The 27,053-nt window shown below is 50.9% G+C and overlaps 2 protein-coding genes across 4 annotated transcripts in view; one reads left to right on the top strand and one right to left on the bottom strand.

The window, feature by feature from the left end:
- Positions 1-18,592, bottom strand: part of KIZ (kizuna centrosomal protein) — a 110,853-nt gene extending 92,261 nt beyond the window's left edge. Inside the window, exons 1-2 of the mRNA XM_071805584.1 lie at positions 18,188-18,592; positions 241-358 (exon numbers count right to left, since the gene is read on the bottom strand). The gene's annotated coding sequence lies outside the window, so the exon portion shown is untranslated. The remainder of the gene's footprint in view (positions 1-240; positions 359-18,187) is intronic.
- Positions 18,593-18,887: 295 nt separating this feature from the next.
- RALGAPA2 (Ral GTPase activating protein catalytic subunit alpha 2) overlaps positions 18,888-27,053 on the top strand; it is an 87,274-nt gene continuing 79,108 nt past the window's right edge. For all 3 annotated transcript variants that reach the window (XM_065835692.2, XM_065835691.2, XM_071805571.1), the window contains exons 1-3: positions 18,888-19,048; positions 25,372-25,482; positions 25,742-25,791. In XM_065835692.2, the coding sequence (XP_065691764.2) occupies positions 18,943-19,048; positions 25,372-25,482; positions 25,742-25,791 (267 nt within the window). In that variant the 5' untranslated portion in view covers positions 18,888-18,942. The remainder of the gene's footprint in view (positions 19,049-25,371; positions 25,483-25,741; positions 25,792-27,053) is intronic.

The raw sequence follows: 27,053 nt of genomic DNA, 5'->3' as shown, positions 1-27,053 counted from the left end.
CGCAAGGCAATTTGCAATATCGTAATTAAGACACCAGAACCATTAAAGACAATAAAAGCCTCCAGGCAGAGCATCCTCCCACGGCACCTCTGACAGCCGGGTACCCGCACAGCCGTCCTGCGCGGGGCTGCAACTCCGCACGTCCCGGCCCCAGCTGGGCTGGGAGCGCCGCGACGGGAAACAACTGTTCCCATGGAGGGCAGGGGACGGGGGCTTCACTGACACCCAAGAAGGACCCACCTGTTCAGCACCGGGCAAAACCCATCGGCTCTCCCTCGGATGCGTTTGTTGTGAGCGCCTCCTTCGCAGCCACAGCGATTTGGGAAGGTGGGCGTGCTGCCTCTCACCGCTGGTGACTCTGGAACAGACGATTTGAAAACATTCCCAGTCAAAAGAAAACCCAAATGATGCTGCTTTTAGCTACTGTCATGTTGACATTTTTTACAATTTCTTGGAAAAACATTAATTTGAAACATTTTTATAGTTCAATGCCAGTGCCGCAGCGGGGAATAACCACCACATTGGAAGCGCGGAGCAAGACTCTGATACAGCAAAAATTAAACAAGGATAAGAGCCAAAAACTGTTAATGATCAAAAATATTTTACAGCAGGTCCACAACAAAGTCTGGAAGAGATAAGTCTGTGTGCGCACCAACATTATATAAAACGTGATTATTCAGCCAATCACGGGAACAGAGCTATTGATTCCAGTAACAAAGGACACTGTATAAGCTGCAGTGTTCTTGCTCTTTTCAGCCTGGGAAAATTGATATTCTTAAACTTTCCCTTGAACCTGCAGTAGGGTTTAATCTGAACCTAAAGGAGCCTTTTAAGAACTCCCATAAATTAAAGATGTATCTCTTCATTTTGCACATTTTTGATTCCCGTTGTTACAGCAAAAACTCAAAAACCACTGGAGACAGAGGTGGGAGGAAGCGATAATTGCATTTTGTTAGCGTTACCAGCACGTGTTTGTTTCCATACATTAAACAGAACATGTAAATATTGAACATGAGTCTTGTCTTGCCGCAAACAGGTGGAAGGAGCTGCCGTGGTGGAGAATACGGCACAATAACCTTGTCCTGCGCCTGTCCCACGGTGCGGGGTGCCGGGAAGGTGCTCGCACCCACCTGTCCCATTTACAGCTCCTCCTTGGTGGGGGTGCAGCACTGTACATTACAGTGTTGTTTTTCCCCTCGCTAAGGCAGTAAATGACCTTTTATTCAAACAACAATTCCTTAAACCAAACGCGAAGCCGCCCCCGTCAGAAGCTGTGTGAGCGGAGAGGCTGATTTGTTATTTAAGCGGCAGCCAGCGCTGTGTGCTATGCAAACACAGCCCACGCTCTGTGTTCTCACAAGCCTCCTGCTGACTTTGCAACTCATTTTGTTAGCAAGGAGAACACACGGGGCTGACATCAATGCATCAAGGAGACCAGAGGCGTTTGTTCATAACTTTCTAACAAACATTGATCAATCGATTTTTTGCCCGTGTGGGGAGGGAAAAGCCCACAAACAAAACACAACACATACGGGGAGATTTTTTTCTGATGGCACAAAGGGCAATTAGGCACCCAACCTCCCAGGGAAATTAGGTTCCTCGCGGTCCTCTGCGCTTTTAAAAGTCTTCCCCTTATGCTCAATGGAAACAAAATCTACTGTCAAGCCTCCAAAGGAGAGGAACATCAGCTGCGGCCAAGAGAATGGTTAGCGGGCCTTCAAACAGCACTGCTGAATGCAGCAGAACAAAAAAGACAGGTAAAGGCTCCCTTAAACGAGGGAAACCCATCCCACATCAACCCGCTTTTGTAACGTGATCAGAGGAAAAAGTCAAAATAGAGAAAACGCTAATTGGCTATCAAAAATAATTAAGTGTTGTGTAAATAGCAGAACATGCACACATGTACTCAGCCACATCTGTCAAGGCTAACACGCGTGCCCTCAGTGCTACAGCAGCACGGCCAGGGCCCCGCGAGAGCCCCGAGGCGCCAGGGCGCTCAGGCCCCGCGGGACGCGCTGCGCGGGCAGAGCTGTGCGGCTCTCCAGGGGCCCACGGGACTGAGATGCTCGTTTACACAGCTCCCCAGTTAACCGCCAGTTATGGAACAGCCAGTGAGGGAGGGCTCCACGCCTCCCCCAAAGCCTCTTTTGGAAGCGGAGCCCAGAAAAGCGTTCCAGATGATCGGTGACAGTGAAACTGTCTGGTGTTGCAGCCCAGGCCGGGCCAGCGGTCCCGCCTCGGCTTATTCCCTATACAGCAATACACACACACATTTCAGACCTGAAGTACCAATGCTGGTGTTGGAATTCCCAGCCGCAAGCTGACGAGATGCTGGCTCCTAACCGCATACTCGCTAGTGCTTCGGGACCTGCAGCCACCGTTTGTCCCAGGGACCTTCCCTTGCACACCCCTTCATCTCACCAGCCTTGTGCAAGAGACAGGAAAGCTGCAGATCGAGTGATGGAGCCAGAGCCTCCCAGCTAGCTCTCCCCAACGCCTCAGCAGCCAGCTGTGGGGCCAGGTCCTGCCTGGCCGTGCTGCAGGGAAACGCGAGCTGAGCCCAACACACAGTGCTGCCTGGGGAAGCCAACAAATGAAACCTCAGAGGCAGGAATAATTACACAACTAACTGAACAGAGCGTATAGAAATAGCGCAGACTCCAGCCACTACGCCGATGGTTCTGTTCAGGACATGTTTTGATCACAGGCCTAAGAAATTTTCTCTCTGTGTCTCACCCACGCTCCAGCCTGTGGCTTGTGCCAGCAACACTGGATTTAATTCCAAGCCCAGAACTGCTGCCTGAGCCCAGGTGGCTCCTGGGGTCCTGCGTGCCCTTTGCCTGAGGAGCTCATCAACACTTTGGAGACTGCTCCTTGTAGCACACACCCGCACAGCACCCTGCTCTGCAGCGCGGTTGTCCTGCCATCCTCAGATGCAGGGATGCTGCCCTTAAACAAAGCCAATTTTCAGGTGAACTCGCATGGGAGGTGTGTTGACCCCTTTGGTGGGAACACAGCTGTAAAGCAGAGCAGCTCAAACACAGCACAGCCCAGCAAAAGCAGCCTGCACAGAGAGGCTGGGCTGGCACAGAGAGCTCTGAGGAGACGGCAGTTCCATTTAAAAGCTATACAACAGCAGGCAAACACAGAAGAGAGATGAAGCACATCTTCCAAAGTTCACCGCAATATTTACTTGGCAGGAATTTGTGATCTTGTTTTTCCCCTGGAAAGGGCATGCTCTGAGGCTGCACCGAAACAGAAGTTCACCTGCTCATTAGTTGGCTCCCGGGGCAGGGAAATGCCACACAGACCGCCATCAGCGCTATCTAGCAGCTCCCCGAGCACAGCAAACGGCTCTCGAGGCGCTGTGCCGACATTTGGCTGGTCCCTGCCAGCCCGAGCCGGTGAGCACCTCGCTGTCAATCTCCGGGGTCTGCGAGAGAGCCCAGCTCGCAGCCATCCCTCCTCGGCCCCCAGCCACCGCAGCCCCCAGCCACCGCAGCCATCCCTCCGCCACCCCCAGCCACCGCAGCCGGCCCTCCGCCGCCCCCAGCCACCGCAGCCGGCCCTCCGCCGCCCCCAGCCACCGCAGCCGGCCCTCCGCCGCCCCCAGCCACCGCAGCCGGCCCTCCGCCGCCCCCAGCCACCGCAGCCGGCCCTCCGCCGCCCCCAGCCACCGCAGCCGGCCCTCCGCCGCCCCCAGCCACCGCAGCCGGCCCTCCGCCGCCCCCAGCCACCGCAGCCGGCCCTCCGCCAGCCGCCTGTCTGCGCAGACACAGCAGAGCTGCTTCGCCTTGAGACCAGCTTTGCCTGGAACTGCCTGGCAGGAGGATGAGGAGGTGCCACTGCCTGCAGGGCTTTAAAGTCCTTCTTGATAAAACGACTTCTCCTAGCACTTCTGAGCATTTATACAATTACAAATATTTACAAATTTTATTCATAGGAATCAGCATAGCTGAAAAAAATATCTGGAGGGAGCTGGCAAGAGGGAACACGAATGTTTCATGGATTAACTAGACAAGTACTTGCATCCTGTCTCGCCTGCAGCAGCAGCACACCCACAGGGCTGACACCGGGGCTGTCCTGTCCTGCACAGGATCCTCTCAGCAACGTCTCCCACCAGAAACGAGGGGTTTGGGAGCCTGTGCGTGCAGTGACCCCGAGCCCGGGCAGAGGCAGTGGGTCCGTGCGGGCGCCTGGCCCCGGCCCAGCCTGCCTGCTCCAGCAGCACCACAATATGCATTCTCCCCCTCTGCTATTTACTCACAGCTACAGATGTTGACATAACAAAGAGCTAAAGACAGACAGAAGGGGAATAGTGTTGCAGCGCAGACACTAAGGGCTCTATTCTTCAGAAAAGAGCCTCTGACTTCCCCACCCAGCCCTACAATTCATTTGAAAATCATCTGGGCTGGTGAAGCTTGCTTTCCTCTCCTGCAGGACACAGATGAATGTCAGAGAACATCATCTTTGCTGTTTGTTTCTGTGCTGAACTGAGCCCTTTTAAATCCACAGAAAGCCCAATTGTTTCCGATCAAGTGGCTCAAGCTCGGGCTGTGTTGGGCAGTGTGCGCCTTTGCCTCCCGCTGCCCTGCCAGGAGCCGCCTGCGAACAGCAGAGCTTCTTACTCATATTATCTCCAGAGAGCCGCATTTAAAGGGATGACTTCTTTCCGCAGAAAAACACTTACATGCTTTCTGGAGGACACCACCTTGCATTTGCAACTACACATAAAGAAACTCAAACAGCATAAGAACACAGACATTTGGCAGACATGACCAGAACCCCTGGCAAGGGGAGAGCGGGGCGAGCCCGGGCTCGGCGGGACGGGGCCAGGGGCCCATTCTGCTGCCAGGTTGCCCAGGTCCCAGTCCCTGCACGCTCCCTGGGATCGCCGCAGGGGCTGAGGGCTCCGGACCCAGAGCTGCTTGTGCGCATCTCCCAGGGACTGGGCCAGAGTGGTTTGGATCTGGTTGGTGGGATTTCGGCTGCAGGTCCCCAGCACAGTGCCAGCTCAGGGAAGCCCCAGCCCCACTCCAGCACCCCTAGGCCCGGGGCTGCTCCGCACTCACAGGCTCTGCTCACAACCAGCTGTCTGGGAGCCTCTCTCGGCAAACCAGCTCCCCCCCAAGCACCTCACCACACAGAAAAGGGATTCTGTTTTTTAAACAGTTGCTTTTTTTGAGCTTCTCGTGCCAACTAAAGTTCAGGTCCCTCACAACTGGTGGGAAAAGATATCATTGCCTGGAAGCATGCCCAGAAAGACTGGGAGCGAGCTGCCTCCCGCCGCACGGCCGCGATGCCATCTCGTGTCCGCAGCCCGCAAACCCGGCAGCGGCAGCTCCTCCTGGGCTAAGGGCAGGAGGCGTTCGGGGAACAACCAGCCCCCGGATAAGCAAACGTGCAATAATTCACAGCGTTTGTTCTGCCAGAAGATTAACATTCCGCTTGCACTGCTTTCGCTCACAACCCTTCAACACGCCTCAGTGCTTTAGGTTGGGCTTCACAGAGAATGCAGGTACCTGCTAAACTCTTAGTGTTGCTAATGTCCTCATTGGGCAGGGATTTGCAGCTCTGGCCGGCAGACGAGCTGTCCTGGCACAGCACACGGCACCAGAGCAGCCTCCCGTCCCAGAGCCACACGCCACTGCTCCTCAAGGGGCTGTAAAGAGGCTTTCCAAGGAGCAAATAAATGAGCTGACTTCATAAAAAAGAAGCAGGGAACCAAGTAAAGTATGCTCCTTCCCTTGGGGAAGGGACTGGGCATGAAACAGGTCTGCTTTGCAAGAATTAACAACAGTGGGTTTGTGGATAGTGTTTCCAAAACAAAACAAAACAAAACAGACATCTCCTGCCTATTAGGAAGGTGACCAGTGACCTTTCATCTCGGTTTCCTGCCCCTCTGCCCTTGAGCTCAGCCTGTTTTCAGCGCCCTTGGCACACCGGAGGCGGTGCGGCCACAGCCGGGCACACACGCCCCTGCACTGCCCGCACAGCCCACAACGCCGCTTTTGAGTTGCATTACCTTGAATTTCGCCAGTTTTGCCTTCCTCAAAGCAATGCAATAGGAAGCAAACTTCAGGCAAATGCTCTGTTCAGGGTTTTGCTTCCGTGCATGCCTGGGGGCAATGCAAAGCACAAGGTGATTTCCCCGGGGTACACCCGGTTTGTCTCAGTCACCAGCACACTCTTGCTGAAGCACACGGGTGTCAGCAGGTCCTGCAGCACCCAAGACACGCGTCCTCCCTCCGCCAGGGGCTCGGCCTGGAAACACCCCCAAGCCAGGGGAGATACCCACCAACATGAGCAAGGTAGCACATAGAGATGCTCACCCTCACAGCTGCGTGTTGGATTTACGTCCCTCCTCTTGTAAAATCTTTCTCAAATGGTAAAGATGCTTGAAATCCTGTACTAACTCCTGCAGCAGGACAAGTGTCAATCCAGCTGAAGAAGGAGCTCTGGAGCAGGGCTGCGGAGAGGCAGGCTCGGGAGGATTTCCATTTCCTGGTGCACATTGCCACCTTGTGGCTTTCCTCCCGGCTTCTGCAAGAGGCTCCAAAACGCACAGGTGCAGCCAGGGCACACGTGAAGTTATCTGGAAATATCTTCATTTGCCTGATCGCAGCCTCAGCCAGAGCAACAGCGGGCTGGGAAATCACCTGCACACAGCCACACCGCTCAGAGGCGGCTTCCTCGGCCTGCCATTCTATAGCGGTGTGGCTCCGGGGGCCGGTGCGATCATCTCGTGTTACGGCAGTCAAAGGAATCAGGAAACTAAATAATTTTGCATGTGGGATTATTTCTAAATGCAGTAACTGCATTTTTTACATTTCCCCTGTTCCTCTGCTAATTACTGTTTAACAGGTATGTTAGCTGCATAATTATTTGTTTGCAGATGAGGTTGACACTGGTTTACAGAGTACAGACAACTGTGTAATTCCTCTGTAGCTACATGGTAATTATTGTGCTATTATAGAGTAATTAAACATTCAAATAAACATTAAAACAAGGATTTTGTATGGGAGCTGCCAACAACCACAGGACAGAAAACCAAATAGTAATTCCAATTACAGTGGTACCAGCTAAAGCAAGTAGTCACGAGTCTATCATCTTTTACACTACAAACAATTTTGGATGCTTTTCCAGCTGCAGAAGCGTCCGGCCTAGCGACCGAGGACAGATCTAATTTTGCAAGCTCTCTCTGTGGGTTAATCATTTTGCCATCCAGTCGTGCCTCTCCTTCTCCTACGGACAGGAGCAAATACATCATCTATACCGAAAAGAGCACAAGCGCTCCAGAAGTGCTCTCCAGAAGACCTTCCACAGCAGCTGCCATGGCCCTGCACAGAGCCAGGCCAGAGCTGACACCGCCACCCAGGGCAGGGACACGGGAGCCCGGCTGTGGCACTGTCCCCAACGCCAATCCCCAGCCCCAAACCCCAGATCCCGTCCCCCAGCGCTCCGGCCGCCGGCTCGCACAGCTCCGTCTGCCTGGGCCTGGTACCATCCCATCTGTTCCATGCCTGTGTTTTACTCCACGGAGCTCCTGCTCAAACCCAGCGGAACTCCCACACTCCTTCTAATGCTGGAACTGAGCAGAATGCTTGTTTTGGCACTTTCGCTCTGCACACACAAGTTAGAGCCACATCCCACCCCTTCAGCAGCATGTGCCTGGTGATGCTGCACAAGCACAGCAGGCTGGCTTCACCCAAGGGCGTTTCTTTAAGAGACAAACCTAAATATTAACATACATCCAACTGTTTGTTAACAGTCTGCAGTGAACCCCAAACATAAAGTACTTTGTCACATGTCAAAGTCACACTACTAAAAACAACATTTAAGACCATGCTGAAGCACCCGACCAAACTCAAAACTGTGGGGTTTTTTTAAGCTTCTAGAAGCAAACAAGCGATGGTTTTACTCCAGGTTTGCACCCAGGCCAGGGAGCCAGCCTGGCTCAGGAGCCCCACACCTGGTGTCCCTTAGTAAGGACGGCAATAGCACACCATCCAGCTGCAGGGGAGCATCGGGGATCTCTGCCCCATCACGCCTATTGGCAGGAACATCTGCCCCAAAATAGCAGCCTGCTTAATTCAGGCAGCAGCTTGAACTGCAGGAGCATTTCTGTTATGCCCTGGTTTCTCAGTGATGTGACTTTACACTCATCCAAGAAGAAGCACACACACACAAATCAGGGTCAAGTTTGCATCATTTGTATCAAAAGTATTTTCCAGAACTATTTAACATTCACACAGCACTTCTCCAGCCATGGATCTTCACAGCTGATGAAGACAGACAACCATCAGGAAGCCAAAGCTCATACCATAAACCCTTTAAGACCAGGACCAAGAGGCAGCAGTTTCCATTCTCTCCGTCCCCTCCAGTGGCACCTGGCGCAGGTTTGTTCCCAGTGTCCCCAGGCAGCTCAGCCTGCACGGCAGGGACACCGGAGCGGGGCCAGGCGCCCAATGCCCCGGCACAGGTTAATGAGAATAACGACTGGCACCGCCAGCAGCCCAGCTGTTCCTCACAACAGTTCCCCCTTCTGATCACACGCTGCTATTGCCAAAGCACACGCACATTTAATCCTTGCAAAGAAAAGTCCCCCTGCATATTTATAGATGGGGAATAACCTTCCTAGTGACCAGCAGGAATACACAGATTTCTTTTGACCATGGACAGATTACCTCCAAGATGTATACCAGGGCTTTACTGATCCTTGGTTCCCTTACTCTGCTTATAAACAAGGAAATCCTTGTGACACTGGGAAGCTGCACAGTTTTAAAAATATAATTTTATTATCTTGAATGCATATTCTTGTTAAGGCAACAATAATAATCAGGACTACTGTTATCCTTTTCGTGCTCTGCCTCCTCACTCTGCAGGCAGTTTGAGCATTGCCAGCATTATTCTTGGCTTGCCAAGGAAACTATTTCTGTTCCTTGAATTTAATCTCCTAGCAGAGTTTCATTTATAGCTTGTTGCTTTCTGGTTGTCATGAAAACCTTCCTTTCCCTGCTAATTACAAGGCATGCCGAGCTCCCCACCCTCCCGCCGCCCCTCTGCCTGCACACACTCACCTTCTCCCGAGGGCTCCTCACCTCCACGTGTATGTGCAGAAACTAACATCTTGGCAGATGTTGCTCATTGGCAGCTTGTAAGAGACTCCTGAGGAGACCAGAACTTTCCTAGCTCTGCACTGAGGATAAACGGTAGGGCTGCACTGGAACGTCCCTGCAGGGGGAGCAGGCTCAGCACCCCACAGCCAGGACCCTCCAGCCACCTCACCAGCTGGGAGCAGATAAGAACGTGGTGGCATCTGCCATCTAACCTGCTCACTGAACCTTGCCAGCTCTGTCAAGGTTTATTGCTCTTTAAATGAGAATTAAACAGGGTTTCTGACTCAGGACTCCAGGTTACCTATGTAGTATCACTAACAGCAAGCACACCTGCAGAACCCCAGCACACACAATTAGGACATAACTTTCCCACATTGTTAAACTCTTTCGGAATGTTGGTCGAATAGCGCTGGAAACAAGAGCATCAAGCCAAGGGACTCTGGGAGGGTCAGGCCCATCCAAGGGCATCCTCGTTCACTTGGGTACCCACAAAAAGGAGCAAGCTCCCCTTGGTGAGGGGATCATTCTCTGTCTCAGCCGAGCCAGCGCAGCGCTGCAGAGCTCTGGCCACGGCTTGACACACTGCAGGGACAGGGGAGGGTCACCCGCATGTGGGCTCCAGAGCTCAGGGCGCTTCACTTCCAGATAAAGCCAAGGCCACGCCAGGGGCACCAGCACTGATGCCAAGTGGGTGTCAAAAGGATTTATTCCTTCTCAGCTGCCAGAAGAGAAGGAAAACACCTCTGTAACGTGAGCCCAGAGCTGTCGGCACAAGTCCCATGCCAGCACTCACAGCCAGTGCTGCAGGTGGGAACAAGTCACACAGGGGTACAAACACATGTGTCCAGGACCTACTTTTAAACACCAAAACATCTCCTTCAGGAGGCTCCTGAGGAGCTTTTGCCCACCAGCCCAAGCTTCTCTGCAGCTCTGTAGTGCCCAAAGCACCCAGACCTGCTGCTGCATGCTCTGCAAACGAGTTCCAAGGCTCACACCAGCATTTGGCAGCTCTGCAGGTCACTCCTTGTCCCAGCCAGTGCAGCCCAGAAGGGACACGTGGCCAACATCCACAAGACCCCCAGCCCACTGGGGCCAGTGCAGCCACTGAGCAAGGTGCTGGCTGCAAACACAGCGAATGAACACGGAGGGGAGCAGGGGGCACCCACACAGCAAATACACACAGAGGGGAGCCGGAGCACCCATTCCCAAAGCAGAGCCACATCCAGCACCACCGGAGGAGCCTGCAGCACGGGCCAGCAGCCAGGAGGAGGGAAGGAGCCAGGAGCAGACAGGGCCCAGAGCCCCCAGCCCTGCTCAACAAGGGCAGGGGGCTGGCCCTGGGCTGAAATGCAGCCCCCAGGCCAATAGGCAGGGGCTGGGGAAGGGGCGGGTAGGCCATGCTCGTTAAGGCAGCTCGTTAGCACCTGCAGTGCTCCTTTCTCCTTCACCCAGGGCTTTACAAACCTCCGCCTCCTCTCCCCGCAACACAAAATGCTGGCAAGGGTGGAAAAGAAGCCTTTTCCCCTAAAATACAGCTTTCCCTATATTAGGTGGAGCTGGGAAGTATATGCTGATAATTTGACAAACACTGAAGTGAAATCGTGGATAAGAATCATGCTTTTTGTCTAGAAAATTGAAAATGAAATAGTGTCTAAAACTGTAGCTATTACACAGCACATTATCTTGAAGGGCTTTGGTATAATTTAGATAAAACACTGTATCTCCTGTTTTAGAAATGCCAATATCATTCTAAAAGTACATGTAATTTTCCATCAGTTTTCTATGAAGACTTACAACTCTACAAGCCTCTTTCTCTTGTTCTCTCCATTTTCTTTTTAAATGGGCAAATGAGCATTCAATCTTTCAAAATTTCAGGTACACTTTTATATGTGGGAAAAGTGTCTGCTCAGAGATGCTCCTGGCCGGCTCCATTATGTATGTTATCAGCTGTGATACACTACCAGAAATAAAATCTATGCATCTGAATGAAATAGAAAAAAACAGATATTGAGCAAGCGCAGCGCTCAGGGCAGAGCCAGCGCTCTGGAGCACAAGGCCTTGCTGCTGGCACAGGGAGCACAAGAACGACCCGCCGCATCTCAGGCAATATTTGCTCCCTGAGCTGCATCTGACTGGGGAGAGGCTCCCACCCAAGAGCCTGGGATATCCCCGTTATCCCTCTTTCCATCGCCACGGCTTTTTCTTCAAACCCTGGGAAACAAGAAAATATGCAAACTGAAATACAGGAAATTGCAGTTTAGCATACAAACCCCCTGGTTTTGTGTTCAAACGCTGGCCCAGGGTGTCCAGCCTCCAGCCGTGGAGATGCTCAAACGCCCCCAGGCACGGTCCTGGGCAACCTGCTCGGGGTGGCCCTGCTGGAGTGATCTCCAGAAGTGCCAACATCCACCGCTGGGTCTCTCTTTCACTGTTAGTTCACTGGAAACTGTGTACAATTCACACGGATTTTATCCATGTTTGGATATCCAAATCCAAATGCCCAGCTCAGCGTTCCGCAGCTCCCACGTTAACCACTGCCGTACCCACATCCGAAGCACCGTCGGCAGCTCTGGGCACGGCGGGGCCATCGCTGGCCAGGCAGACACGGCCGGGCCAGCTGCCCTCGCTGCTCCAGTGTTCCTGCTCCTGTCCCCAAACGCCTGCCCTCCCCTCGCTGCTCCAGCATCCCTGCTCGTGTCCCCAAAGGCATCGCAAAGCAGTCGGCACAGGGCCTGCCATCCCCTCGCTGCTCCAGCATCCCCGCTCGGGTCCCCAAAGGCACCGCAAAGCGGCCGGCGCAGGGCCTGCCATCCCCTCGCTGCTCCAGCGTCCCCGCTCGGGTCCCCAAAGGCACCGCAAAGCAGCCAGCGCAGGGCCTGCTGTCCCCGCACACTCATCAGCAGCCCTTGCTCCGTGTGTCTGTGCACACCGGTGGATCCAAACACAGGGGATGTTCCCAGGGATGCAAGGCTGCAGCTGCAATTTGCAAGTTCATTAACAGTGTCCCTGCAAAGATCATTTTTTTTTAATTGGAGCCCTAATTAGCAATGAATTCTCATTATTTTTCATTGAAATCCCGAAGCGGCTTTGGCACATCCTCTTTGTTCTTTTGCGAATGGGGAAGTGGAGGAGCCGAGGGGAGATAAAGAAGCAGCTGATGATATACAGAGGGGCTGTTTTCCCCTCGAGCCATTCCTTCAGTTTAACACATTTTGCAGCAATTTTACTTATTACTTATGATACGAGGAAATAAGAATTTCCATAAAGAAACACTAACTTCATCACACTTGATTGCTTCTCTCCATCCTTCCCAGCCAGAGGCTGCAAACAACTACATTTCTGTTCCTATGGCCGTACTGGCCGTGTCAGCTCTGGAGGCTGAGCTGGGCCTGGCTCCTGACTAATGCCCCCAGCTTAACTAGACTCTGCTTACCAGAGCCGCGCTCAGCCAATTCTTCAAGAGATCTAGAAGTGAAAGGGAGCCCTAAAGTAAGTACAAATGTAATTACTCCTTGGTTTTGGCCAATTTTCATGGCATGAGTGCCTTGGAAGGGCCACAGTAGAGACAAGAATCGGCCCAGACGGGCTCGGCGCTGGGAAGAGGAGTCCGGCTGTCCGGCCGCACCGGTAGCTGCTCCCAAACCAGGAATGCTTTGGGCTTGGTACATTTTCAGAGGGACGGATAATCATCACATTGCTCCCACAGTCCTTCTACAAATTATTTTGATAATAAAGGACCTCCTGTGACATTAAGTACATTCTAATTACAACATTGTCTGTAATGCATATATCTAATTGCAAATAATTATTTTATCATATTTTGTCTGTATGACTGTTATATGCATCAGATATTATCTTCTGACTCAGTGGTACAGGTTAATTAAAATTTCTCTTTTAATATCGTTTCAAAGCTAACCACGTAATTTCATCTGAACACCAGCTGTGTCGGTAAAAATTATTTTTTATTATTTTTTTGTCATGCTTGCCCATGGAAGAAAAGCTGAGCTGTTCCTGAAGGCTGTAACTACTGCACTGCTTTCCGCAGCCAGTTATTTGCAAAAGAAGAAAAGAGGGAAGAATCTGTGTAACATCAGTGGCCAGCAGTTGCTTTGTGTGTTTCTGGTTTATATTGAAGGGACTTTTGTTCTCCTCCTTATGTACAAGAGAAGTTGAGATCTTACTTGCAGAGGAGAATGTGACATATCGCATACCCTTCACAGAAACTCTGGTTTGTTGGTGTAAATTGCACTCAGCATTAAGACAATCTGTGTGGTCACTCTTGATGTTAACAAAGCTCAGCTTAAGGGTGATCCCAGTCATCTGTTTCCTTCCTCATTTATTGTTCCTTCCAGTGATAAAGAGCAAACAAAAGCTGAGCGAAAAACAAGAATATGAAAATACTGCTGAGTCAGAAAAAGAGCTTAGGTTAAATATACAGCAATACAAAAACAAAATCAAGCAAGCTGAGCAGAGGACAAGAAAAAAGAAGGCTCTTGTAGGACAACCTCTCATCAGTAATTTGTACTAAAAAATGGCCTTTACTTCTCACCCTGTGTGCGTTATTCCTTAGGACCAGGAGTACTCCTGCAAGTCTGGCTGTCAGCGTCCCCCAACCGTTCCAGCCCAAAGCCCTGTTGGGCGCTCCAGGGCAGGCAGAGGGGCAGAGGCCGGCGGGGAGGGGGTTAAGACGTAGACCTGTCCCCAACAGCCGGGACACACTCGGCAGCCCAAGGAGGGGAGCAGGGCCCCGGCACCGCCGGGCAGAGGTCACCGCTGCCAGGAGGAAATTGCTGGAGCTCTACCGAGACCACGAGCGACCTTTCCTCTCGGAGAGGGCTGAAGTAAACAGCACTTATCTGGGATTTAGTGCTGTCGAGGCAAGCAGCACTTTATCTCTGTACCGCGGCACACGGAGCGGGGAAGCAGGGCAGGGATTTTCCTGCTTTCGTGGTGTAAAGCACCCCTGCTTCCCCAGCCCAAAACACCCCTGCTTCCCCAGCCCAATGCACCCCGGCCCAACGCACCCCTGCTCCCCCAGCCCAATGCAACCCTGCTTTCCCAGTCCAATGCACCCCTGCTCCCCCAGCCCAAAGCACCCCTGCTTCCCAGCCCAAAGCACCCCTGCTTCCCAGCCCAATGCACCCCTGCTCCCTCAGCCCGGGCTCAGGCTGTGCTGTCACAGTTCCTGACGGACACGTCCTGGCCAGGCCAGCCGGTTACGGGTGTCACAACCCGTCGTAAACCTCTGCACGTGGCTCAGCCTTTCGCAAGAGTAGCTGTATCTCTCCTTAGGGGCAGATATTTTTACTCCATGAAATTTCCTCATTCTCCGTGACATTTCCTTTTGGAAGGCATCAAGGGACATGCAATCCATGCTCCTTCTATTTTGGATTTTTTTTCCATCCATAAATCATTGTCTTTCCCTCTATACACAGTTTGAAATTGTGTCAGAAGGAAATCTGACGTCTGTCTTTGCCAGCGCTTTTTTCCTGTCCCTTGTTTTTACCATATGACATTTTAATGCCTCAGATGCCGCAATGGTTAGAAACTTCCCAACAGATTTTTCCTAAACAGCCCAGCACCCAGAAGCCCTATTCACTTTCCTGCCAGATTTCCAGGGTTAGGAACTTCTGAAAACCCAGTTCCCAAGCGCTGCTCCGCTATGGGACCCCCCTGCTCCCAGCTTTACGCGAGGTTAGTTCAGCACAGTTTAGTCGGCATGGTTTAGTTCAGCACAGTTTAGTCAGCACGGTTAATTCATCACAGTTTAGTTCAGCACTATTGCCCCTGTTTGCCATCCCATAGCCTTCTGGAGGTTGTGCTCAAAATGGGGCCAGAAGTAAATCTGGGTACCAAAGAGTCCTGTGTGCTTTTCCTAAAGCCAATACTCAACTCCTGCGAAGTAAGTATTAAATAAGTAACTCATGCTAAATAATTAACTGCTTTCTGGAAGGAAATATTTTCAGGAAAACAAACCCACCACACTCAGAGCCAGCTGGAAAAGTCTTTCACACAAGCTTTGTCCTCTCAAGATGGAGAGAGCGGAGTCTCATTTCCACCCAACGCTGCCAAGCTGCCGCACACCGCACCGAAGTCGGGAAGCACTGAGTTGATTCAAATGCAGGAATAAGAACTTAATGTGTTTTAATGGATGTGTCAGACCAAGGACAGGCAGCAGAACACAAAGAAATCATTTTCTAAATGCCACTTGAAGCATCTGGTTTGGAGGACAAAAAATCCATACTGGTATCCTGTGCTAAGCAGATTATTATCTCACCTGTACGTTATTTAGGAGGCAAGTCTCTTTTATTTACTTTTCCCCTACCCTTTTTTCCAGGCTCATTATAAAGTGTTATATTGACATAAGTAAGCAGAGAAGTTCCGTAACTTAATCTCTGTCATTAAAATTTCAGATTCAATAGGAAAAGTAACCGTGCCTGTTCTTCGAGCCCAGCTCAATTCAGACGGCCACATTTACAGCTGCAGCAGTGGGTTCCACCTTCCCAGTTTGTTACCACTGCCCGTCCCTGCCCTGAGAGAACAGCACGGGGCTTCCACCCGCTGGGGCTTCCACCACAGGCAAAACATCGAAGCAAATACGGCACGTCCTAGTGTTCTACTACTTTGGTTATGATTCTGTTCGATGCCTTTTGTATCTGCACGAGGGAGCGATCTGTCCACATTAATACCCAATCCATCTGCACCACTGCCGTGCTGACGTTTGTACATTCAGTTCACTTCGGACATCACTTGTGCCGTGACCTTTACAAATTCAGTTCTATGCTAAGTGCTTACTGCTTTGTCCCCTCAAATGACTGCTTTGTATAGATTTTACCTCAGATCCTGAAAGCTGAATGACCAAATCTCTTTCAGGAAATGAGTCTATCTTAAGCGTCAACTTTCGGAAACGCATCATCTGACTTTCTGGGAAATTGCAACTGTTATATTGTTAGAAAACACAAGTCATAGGATTTTATAAGCGGTTTCCCTACCCAGGCTGAAATAATTGCTGCAAGTTTACTTGGATCTCTGGTTTGCATTAAATGCTACATGAACTCATAAATGAATCATTTGAAAAGTGACACTTTATGAAATTTTAACTAATACCTTAAACGTCAGTTGCACATAATTCTGAATTCCTAAAGGTATATATTCACTCAGATGTATTTGCTGACCTAAAACTCAGAGGAGAAACTGTTAAATGGGTTTTCACCTTTCTGCTATAGTGCTTGTTCTTAATAAACCCCAAACCCGAACCACTCTAATGATGCCAACGTTAAACGATGCTGACTCACTGAGCTCTCCACGTGACCGCATTTTCCAGGAGCCAGAGGGAGAGAAAGGACTGCCCTGCTAGAGCACTGCAGGCCAGGTCCCTACAGCTATGTCCGAGGAGCCCGGCACAAGAACATCATCTTGCAAACATCAAAACACTGACTGCCTACAGCTACGCAGTCAGGTGCTAAGCACCAAAATGCTTCCCTAGTTATCACAAAAGTTATTACACAGTAGAGCAGCTATGCAATCAAAATTGCTTTATCTGCAATGATTTATTTTTTTAACAAAGCAGAAGAAGACAAAGCCATGGAATGAGCAGAAATTGCCAGAACAGACAAACTGGAAGTTATTGTTTCTCTACGTCAATGAAAATAAAAGCGAAGGGGAAAAAAAGGAAAAAGAGCGAGCCAAGATTTTAGCCATGTGCTCCCTCAGCCCACTGCATATATTGATTTGTGGCAATGAAAGGGAAAAGCTGGAATGACCCAATTTGCACTTCTCAGGAAGCTGCAGATACTCAATTAGCAACACGTGACCAAAAATTTTAGACAACTGCTGAAGATTTATAACTTTTCTAGAATGAGACATTGTGTAACAGTGTTATGGGAAGAATATGCAATATGAATTACTGTCAGCCTCAAACGGGCTCCACAACAATAGACTATTAGCGGACAATAAATTCCCTGTGTCCGATTCCAAGGTCATGCGTTCAAATTGTGTCGTATAAGAAAATGGACTATTTTTTCTTTTTTTAATGCTGCATGTCAGCACTTTTCATCCTCCCATGACTCCAGGAAGCGAATTCTCAGGGCACAGCAGGAATACCACCGGGCTCGGTGACCGCAGGGCAGCACCACGAGGCACAGCCATCCTTGCCCCTCACCTTCCTGACCCCAGTCGTGCTTTGAAGGGACCCTGTGCCACGGTCACCATGTCCTGCAAGCAGCAGTGCCCAGCAGCACCGCCCGCAGCCCCCTCCACCAGCTCCCGCCGCCTGCTGATGTATTTGTTCATCTCACCAGCTGAATCCCCCCCAGCACAGTTCCCTGCTCCCGGTTGTCGCGTGGCCAGCCCAGGGTGGTGGCCCCACAGCACAGGCGCTGGGACTGTCCCTTCTAGCGGGACGTGTTTAGGGCTTGTTGACGCGTGGCCTTGGTGCCTCTGGGCTTTGGCGTAAGAAACGATCCCGGAGAGGGCTCAGAGGAAGCGAGTGTGGCAGTGATCTATTTTCCGGTCCAAACAATAGTAATTTGTGGGACATTTTATTTTCCTACAATGATTCAAGGCTGAAAAATAATCTCTATAAATATATCGCATGTAAATTAATAAATATATATTTTTTTAAACTAAGAAGTATACATGCAATTTACTTTGCCGAAACACACTGTTTTCTCTTTTAGGACCTCATTCTGCCTTGGTACTTTTTAAAGTTTACTTTTCTACCCAGAATTTTTACTGAGGAGCTGAGGGCCTCTGATTGACACCCTACTGGCTTCTTATTCTGGGGCAAACCCTGTTTTTCCTGTGTAACTAAAAATCTGTTCAGCGTTTTACCTTCCCTGTGTGTCACAGGAGTAAAGACAGCACTTATTATTTACATATTTACAGTGCAAGCAGTTATTCAAAACATGAAGGTTTTTTCCACAGACAAAACCGAGCACAGCTGGGTGCCAATTCCCGACCGCGCGCCCGCTACCACCACACCGGCGGTATCCACCCGGCTCCTGCGCCTCACTGCACACCTGCCCTGGCACCAAGCGGGACCCTCGGCCCAGCCTGGCCTCACTCACCACGGTCGGTGCTGCGGGAGGGCTGTGGCCTCAGCGCCGGCAGAGAAACGGCTCAGGTGCTCAACTGGAGACACACGGTTGGTGCTGGAAGGGCCTGGGCAGGCCCGGGTGGTGTGGGGCCCAGGGGTGCTGAGGGGCCCAGCGGGCACTGACAGGCCATGGGGTGCTGAGGGGCTCGAGGGCGCTGAGAGGCCCAGGGGTGCTGTGGGGCCCAGTGGCACTGAGGGGCCCAGCGGGCACTGACAGGCCCAGTGGTGCTGTGGGGCCCAGTGGCACTGAGGGGCCCAGCGGGCACTGACAGGCCCAGTGGCGCCGAGGGGCTCAGGGATGCTGAGGGGCCCAGCAGGCACTGACAGGCCCAGTGGCGCTGAGGGACGTTGAGGGGCCCCGGGATGCGGGCGGGCCCGGCCTGTCCTGTCCCCTCAGCCGCGCCACCGCGGTGACACATGGCGGGCTCGACGCGCAGCCCCTGCGGGTGACGTCAGGGCGACGCCAGGGTGACGTCACGACGCGGCTCCGCCGCACGGCCCGCCGGGAGCTGTAGTCCGCTGGCGCGGCTGCGCGCTGCGGGCCGGGCGGGGCCGGCTCGGTCCCGGTCCCTGTCCCTGTGCTGCCGGCCCGCCCACCGCGGGCGCCCGGCGCTCCCGTCCACTTCCCGCAGCGGGCTGTTCCCCGCACCTGCCCGGCCACCGGGCCCTCCCCTTCCCTCCCGCGGACACCAGCCGGGCGCGGCCCGCGGCCCCTCGGCAGCCGCGATGTTCTCCAGGAAGGGCCACGCCGATGTCAGGAAATCCACTCAGAAGGCGCTGGACCCCAAGCGGGACGTGCTCACCCGCCTCAAGCACCTGCGGGCGCTGCTGGGTGAGTGCGGGGGCCGAGCGCCCTTTCCCGCCGGGTGAGCGCCCCTTCCCGCCGGGCGAGGGGAGCGGGGCCGGACCGGCCCCTCCGCGCTGCGGGCAGAGCCGAGCAGGGCAGGGCAGGGCAGGGGAGGGAGCCCGGGGGAGCCGGGTAGAATCGGGCAGGGGAGGGAGCCCGGGGGAGCTGGACAGGGCAGGGGAGGGAGCCTGGGGGCACCGGGCAGGGCAGCGGAGGGAGCCCGGGGGCGCCGGGCAGAGCCGGGCAGGGCAGGGGAGCGAGCCCCGAGGAGCGAGCCCCGGGGACGCCGGGCAGAGCCGGGAGCGGGCGGGCCCCGGACACCCCGCGCCGGTCACTCCGGGGCGCCTGGAGCCACTGTGATGCTGCTATAATGCTGCTGTAACGCTGTTATAATGCCGGGTAAGAGTTGTCCCCAAGATCAGTGTAAAACCGAACGATAAACCCTTCTGGCAGGCAGCCCGTGCTGCAGGAACCCTGCTCTGCCCGTTTCCTCAGCTTTCTGCAAGTTTTCTGTGCAGTTTCGGAGCTCCGCGGGCTGTCCTGCTGGCCGTGCATGGTGGGTCGGAGGGACGGGAGCCGTTGGATGAGGTTCCTGGTGGGCTTTGTTGCTCTGGGATTGGGAAATTCGTGTTGCCCACTGTCAGTGTGTTTGTGATGTTGCATCATTATACGGGTACAAAATAGCGTGTAAATGTATATCCTGTAGGGCTCTTTGGAAGATGCGTTCATAGAAGCTCTGCTCTTGTCAATAAGACTCATTTGGGGTTTTGGTTTGGTTTTTTAAAGCTTTAAGGAGGTCATGTAATGGCATTTTGTGATGCCTTTCTCATGCCTGTGGTGAGGTTGAACCTCTCTCTGCAATGTCCCCTCACAGCTGAAGCCTTAACCCAGGTCTTTGTCTTCTGGACATTGGGAGCAGCTGATGGGTTTCAGCCGTGATTTGCGAGGGTTTGGGTGGCCTCGTGTTCTGTGTTACTCAGCAAACTGCAGCAGGAAAAGGCTCTTCTGAGAGCTTTTGTGCACTGTCCCAGTTCAGGAGAATCAGTGACTGTGTTCCGTTTTTGTTTGTCTGACTTCAGATTGTTCTCCTGGGAAGCAACGAGAGGAAAACGACCCGATTTGTACTTCTTGTGTACTCCAGTCATTTATTAGTCTGCTGTTTCAGTCAAGTCTGGCGTCTATTTAGGAGTCTCCAAGACATTGTCTTGCGAGCTGTGAGGAGCAGTTAGGTGGCTGGAGGAAGGAAGGGCCTGAGGTCGGTGGCTCATGGAGAGAGAGCAGAAGTTGGTGATGTATTTCTGCTGGGGAGCGGCTCTGGCGGGTCAGCGCTCGTGCTGTCCCTGCCATGGTCTGGGTGGTGTGAGGGACACGTGGAGCTGGAGCTGCTGCTCGGGTGAAGGCTCTGCCGTCCCGTCCTCCCCCGGGGCCGGTGCTGAGGCACCGCGCTGTGGTTCCTGGTGTGGGCTCGTTGGTGCTGCTCCAGGTTGAGATTAAAAGCTTTTTCGTGTGGCATTGCACTGATAGGAGAAAATACATAAAATAAGTTTTGAATGTGCTGTAGCAAAGCAACAAGCTTTTGTGGTGAGGACACTGAGTGTGATCCTGAGAGAGGAGAGCAGCAGGATGGTCCCTTTGAGAAAGGGAGAGCATGAAGACAAACGCGCAGAAGAGTCTCAGATTGCTTAGCTTGGACATCTTGCTGATTTTTGGGGCTGTATTACTTACAGGTGTGAATAACCGTCACTGATTTAAAGATGTTATTCACCTGTGACCTGCTGCACTTAAATAGCTAATCTGAAACAGGTGCTTGTGGGTAGTCGGTTGGTGGGCAAAGTGCTGGGTAAATCCATGCTGTCTTGTGTCACGCTCCAAAAGCGGCTGGGTCTTGTCATCTTTTGAGCAGCAGTACATGTGAGCTGGACGTGCCCGTGTGTAGGTGTTCCAGGTTCAGCATTCGGGCTCCCAGGGGAGCGGCTGTGACCCCGTTCCTGGCGGTGGGAGGAACAGCAGTGGCTCTTGTGTCCATTCCTCCACATGTGAATAGGACTGGGCCTCTGCTTTGCAGCGACTGTGAGTGAAGCGCTTGTGACTGCTCTGGGTATGAATTCCTCCTGTTCCATATGTGAAAAATCTCACCAGTTAGCAATCTGATGGTTGGTTTTGTTTTAGTCTTCGTCAGAGGACCAAATGTGTGCATTTCTTGTACTGGAGGTGTATAAAATATTTTGTCTGCTATTGTCTTTTTCATACCATACATGTAAGTGCATAAGGGCAGGAATTTGAGAAGACAGGAGAAGATACCTGTGCTATGATAAGCCTTTTAATTATATGTCTTGTTGCTTGTGTACTGTACAAACGATACTAAAACAATGTCAAGTTTTGTTGTAAAATGTTTTGGGAAATTCTTGGTTTAGGAGATGAGGTTATTTTCTGAAACCATCCTGATTGCTCTAGATTAGTGTGAGTTCGCAGACCTTGTATTTCTTCCTGTTCCATCAGCCTCGCTAAAATAAATGGACTTGAAGAAATAAGGAATATAGCAGCTTTCTGTTAATGTTCCCCTTTCAGCCCCTCAAAAGGAAGAGTCTGAAACCAAGATCCAGCTGGTTGAAGGTGAAAGACTGGACTTGGTGTGGCTCTAGTTGTACCGTCCCCGGGGGCGCTGGTTTTGGGTGCCGGTGCGGCCCAGAGGAGGCTGTCAGGCTGCTGAGATGGACCTGACAGGTGGAACAATGGAAAAATACACCTGTTAGCCTGACAAAATACAGTTCTGTCCCAAGGCAGATGGTACAGACGGTCGCGTTGTCTGGTGGTTTTCTGGAAAGATGCTTTTCACCCATTTGGCAAGGGGGGTGAAATACACCTGTCACTTAGGAAATATCTTTTATTCCACGTGTCTGTTGGATTTGGAGATAGTGACGTGATTTTTGTACTGAGCTTGTAATTGAACGTTGGTTTGGAGTGCAGGTTGCTCTCCGTGCGGGGGGGCTGGGTGGCACGGTCCGGCTCTGGCTCTGGCTCTGGTTGATGTGGTTTGTTGCAGGCTCTGCTGGGGTTCCCGAGACCTCTGCTTTTGAGAATGTCACGTAAACGTTCTAGACAATACAGGAGTGGCTTCTGGAAGGGGATATTGTCATAGATGTCATTGCAAATATGTGTTTTATGTTGTTGTTCAGCACAGAAACTGAGGGAACATGTGGTGAGAGCCCCTCCTGTATTTAAGGAAAACACAGATTTTGGTGTAAAGGCTCAAAACCAGTTGGATGATTTATTTTATTTTATTTTTAATTTTTTCCCCGAAACGTGGCACGTTGTGCTGGCTGGGGCAGGGATGTGCGTGCCTTCCCGTTCCTCGCACCACGGCTGTGTCACCCGTCCCCAGCTCCATCCCTCGGGCCACAGTGCTGTGTTCTCACAACAACTGCGCCTGCTTTCACATTTCCTTACAAGATCCCGGCTTTTCTTCCTTTGTTAGTTTTAAATCGCAGGAATTAAATTGTAAACCAAGTGGCAGTTACTCTTCTGAGATCCTACTGGTGTAGGAGGATAAAAATCAGAGAAAGTATGGTAATAGGGGAGTGATGCGGGACAGGAATGTGTGTTTCCATAAACAAGGGCTTGTGTGAGCACTGCATCAGTAATGCCCAGGTTTTGGTTGCTTCAGGCCTCTCAGCTACTGTCTAAGTTTGTCTGATAACCCGAAGTGAAAGAAAAGGTTCTTGTTCAATTTGTGTTGCTTGTAATCCCTGCCCAGTCTGTACCACCCTCCAGATCTGGGTCCCCGGGGCTGGGGGGCAGCCTGCAAAGCACCAACCAGAGTGACCCCGCTTTAAAATATGTGCTCACCTGTGCCTGGTCACTGACCACAAAAGGTCCTTTTTTTAAGTTACTGTAGAGATCTACTAACTTTCAGAACTTGGATAAAGCCTGTAGGAACTGTTTTGCAAATACAGCGTGTGCGAGTGTCGAGAGTGGATTTTGGTTTTGGTTTTTCTTTTGTTTACAACAGATTTGAAAAAGAACCTTGTTATAAATGGTGGTGGTGACATACAGGTGCGGCTCTTCCACCATAATTTGAGCTCTCTGTAGTGTTTTCCAGAGTAGCTTTCTATGAGAGGGTTTTTTAGCATAAAAATGTATGTGTGTTCTATCAGACTTTGTTGTTGGGTAAAAGCCGTGTGCTTTCTTTGGGGGTGTTCAGTGTAAGGTCTCTGCGTGGCTCGGTGTGTTTCCCGTGGCGTGCCTGGTTTCAGATGTCAGTTCTGCGCTGGCTGGCTTTGCTGGGTTAATACCAGCTTAGCAGAACTCGTCCTTCAGAGGCTCCGTTCAGAAGGGGGTGCTCCCAAAGTTCTTGCTGAATTCGGAACAGCTCTTGTTCCTTAGGCTTCATGTGGAATTTGAGGTGTTAGCATTGTTTTAGAAACTAACTTTTTAGGAAGGGTATATTGCCGTGTTGACATTCCTCTGAAAAAAAGGAGGACAATTATATTCTAGGCTTCTATGTAGCATTTAAAGCTTTAACCTGAATAGGTGAGCAGTTGTTTCTTTAGTTCTTCCCCCCTCTCTTTTTTTTGGTAAGTAGAACTTGTCTGTGGTTTCTGGGGTGAGGCTGGTAATAAAAGTTTATCATTAACCAGTATATGGCTGCAGAATTGTCTCTTCGTGTCCTTTAATTTTTTAAGTACTCAAGATAAAGAAAACTCCTCAGGGTTGGGAGAACTTTGTACAAGTAACATAAAGCCAAGTGCCTTTGGAAGCTCATGAGACTGAGGGAGGATTTCTAGCTATTCAAATGACTGCAGTAACACTTGGCAGGGAACAGAAAACTAACGGTAAGGGGTTGTGCTAAGGACAGGTTGTTGTCCCCTCTAGCTTTTTTAATATGAGGAAGAGTGATGAGAGCTCGGTGATGAACCCGGATTCTTATTAAAGTGTGCCTGAGTAGTTTGGTTGCTTATATTTTAAGCTTTGGTAAGGCAGGTAAGGGTGACTTGGTGTTATCTAGCGAGCCAGCTGTCTCCTATTTCACAAGGAAGAGATGCCATGGGTACCCTCACAAATGAGTTGTTATTTCCCGTGTGGTGCTGCGAGAGCTGCGAGTGTCGCTCCGTTCCTTGGTGGGAGCAGGGCTGGCAGACGTGTTTTTGGGAACCACCGTGTCGGATGGCTGGTTCCGGTGCCCAGCGCGCTGGGGTCTCGGTGCTGGGGGTTGGACTCGCTGGTGGCTGCTCTCAAAAGCACCGATCTGAGCGCTGCGTAGAGGAAATACAAATGTACAGCCCGATACCTGCAATCCAGCCCCAGCCTTGCTGCCGAATTTCCTTGGATGCTTATAAACACTTCTGCAGTCTGTGGCATTTGCCGAAAGTCAGTATTTATCTTGGTATCTTTAATTATAAAGAGCACATGAAACTTTCACTATTTTCTGTTTGGCAAACAGAAGAATGTGCATTATCCTGCCACGAGTTGAACATTAGAGATAGATATATATATATATGTGTGTGTGTGTGTAGTGATCCAAGTGACTGCCTTGCGCATCCAGACGACTTTTGGCCAGTCTGTCTCCTGCGGCGCTGTCCGTCCGTCCCGTCCTGGCGTGTGTCTGTCCATGCCTGTGGTTTGGCGATGCCGGGCTGCGGGACCCGTACACGGTTCCATAGGCGAAGGCAGGAGCAGCGTGCACGCACACCAGAGCCACACGGCTCGCGCTCCAGAGCCGCGTTTACGGAACAGAATTGACTTTTTTGACTCGGCAGTTCCCTTCTCCTCCTTTCACAATTTACGGGGAAAGTTTCCTTTTTGTTCAGATTTTAATGACCTCATTCCTCCTTGTGAATTCCTCATAAATGCCAGCCTTGTGTTCTGCGGGAGTTGTATTTCACAGAACGCATTCACAGAGGGAATAATCGCACTTAGCTTGCAGATCCAGAACCAGCAGTTTGTAGGAAACAAATATCGTGCAGTATAGTTTGCATGCACTGATTGTTTCCATAGTGCAAGCAACCAAAGCCCTTCTACTGAAAAGGTATTGTTGTTATTTTTTTAAAGCACTGTCCAAGGCTGAAGTCTTTCTTTTGTAGTTGTGTGATATTATTGGGTCGTATTGTTGTAATCGGCTTTGTCTTGATTACTGAATGGGTTTCTCGAGAGGTGGAACTTCAATGAGAAGACGTGTTGTTACTAATTCTCATCCTTTATCCTCTTCAGTGTGGGTGGAATCATCTATCTTGACCAAATCATCCTAAATGTGCATGAAAGCAACGCCTTTCAGCTCTGACCTGGTGTAACAACTTTGCTCCTCTTTTCAGATATTGTGGATGGAAGTGACCTGAAGCAGTTTTTTGAGAGCAATTATTCTCAAATTTATTTTATATTCTATGAAAACTTCATAACACTGGAAAATAGCTTGAAACAAAAAGGTAAGCTTTGGAGTTCTGTTGGCGATTGAGCCGGGTTTCCCTAACTGTTCGCAAAAGCATTCTATTAGAGCTTATCTAGTGGTTGTTAGTCCGCAATTATCCATATTTGCACTAACAGTTCCATGCAGTGCGGTGTTAGTAACAATCATTTTAATTTTATGGTGTGAGAAGTGTGGAAAATTGCTCTCTGAAATGCTTACGGTATGAGACACACAGCAAAACACACTTCTAACAACCAATATTCCTTTCTGTCTTGCAGGGAATAAATCGCAAAGGGAGGAGCTGGACTCCATTCTCTTTCTCTTTGAAGTAAGTTTTCCGAAGCACGGAGCAGTTGTTGTTGTCAAACAGAGCGCGGCAGCGGGGTGCAGCGTCCTGGGGCGGTGGCAGCAGGTGACAGCCTGGGGGGGCGGCGGGAGCGCGGGGCCGTGCTGCGGTTGGCGCTGCCGCAGCAAGCACAGCCTTGTTATGCAATGGGGACGGTGGTGGAGTGAATATCCAGAGCTGAGAGGTTTTATCAGAATTACTTTAAAATCATACGGTAATGCGTGTGTGCTGAGGACCAACTCTCTGAAAATGTGGCTTTTTTTATAGGAGATTTTGGGAGCGAGTGATCAATAGTTGTGCAGCCTCTGCTGGGTCTAAAGCTGCAAAATAGACACTTTTTTTTTTTAATTTTTAAAATCCGGTATGTTGTTGCTGTGTGTGTTCTGGAGCGCTAGTTCAGAACACCGGTACCCTTCCCGGCGCTCTGTCCGTCCGCAGCTCAGCGTTCTGTCCCTTTGGAAGGAGTTTGGGGTCTGCTCCCTTCCCCCAGAGACATCTCTTGTGGTTGCAGTACTTGGTCTGGCAGCACGAGGCAAAGCAAACGATAAGAGTTGTCAACTACTGCGTATCAGTCGGATCCGAGCGTGCGGAATGTTGATTTGTTTAATTCTGGTTTTAAACTCATCTATTGCTTCCAGCAGCGCATCCTTCCCAGCATGGGCAGGCCAGGGGAATCACTAGCTAGTTAAACCTAGCAAATAAGGATGTCTTTAATGTAAAGAAGAGACTTTTTACTTGAGCATTGCATTATAGAAATGTTATCTTTCTTTTAATATTTTGGGTTATGTTTTTGTAGGGGTGGTTGAAAAACCCCCAGGCTTTCAATGGGACTCGAGAAGTTGAAGTTAAAATAAAGATTAAATGTTCTCAACTCTTATGACTCCTCCTAAAAATGGAAAAAACCCACCCAACCTAAACCAAAAACCTCAGAAGCATATGGCTTCATATTTTTGTATTAATTTATAGTCTGTAGTTAGAATAATATTTAAGCTGACAATAAGAACGCAGGCATGTCAGCCTAAACAGCATCAATATACAAAATGGCCATGAAAACCATGACGTGAAGCTCTGGATTTTGTGGTCTCCTGACTTGTATGAGGTCCCAAGTTCATCTCCTTTTTCCTCTTCTCCCTCCTTTTGCTCCTGCAATGACAACACCGCGTTTTCAGGCTGAAATGTGAAGAGGGAGCTGTGTTTGCCGCCGCTATCGGTAGCAGTGCCGGCTTCAGGGTTTCGCAGCAGGC

Source organism: Patagioenas fasciata, chromosome 3, assembly GCF_037038585.1.
Source record: "Patagioenas fasciata isolate bPatFas1 chromosome 3, bPatFas1.hap1, whole genome shotgun sequence".
NCBI lineage: Eukaryota > Metazoa > Chordata > Aves > Columbiformes > Columbidae > Patagioenas > Patagioenas fasciata.
The sequence above is the reverse complement of the archived record's forward strand: the minus strand, read 5'-3'. Positions and strand labels throughout refer to the sequence as shown.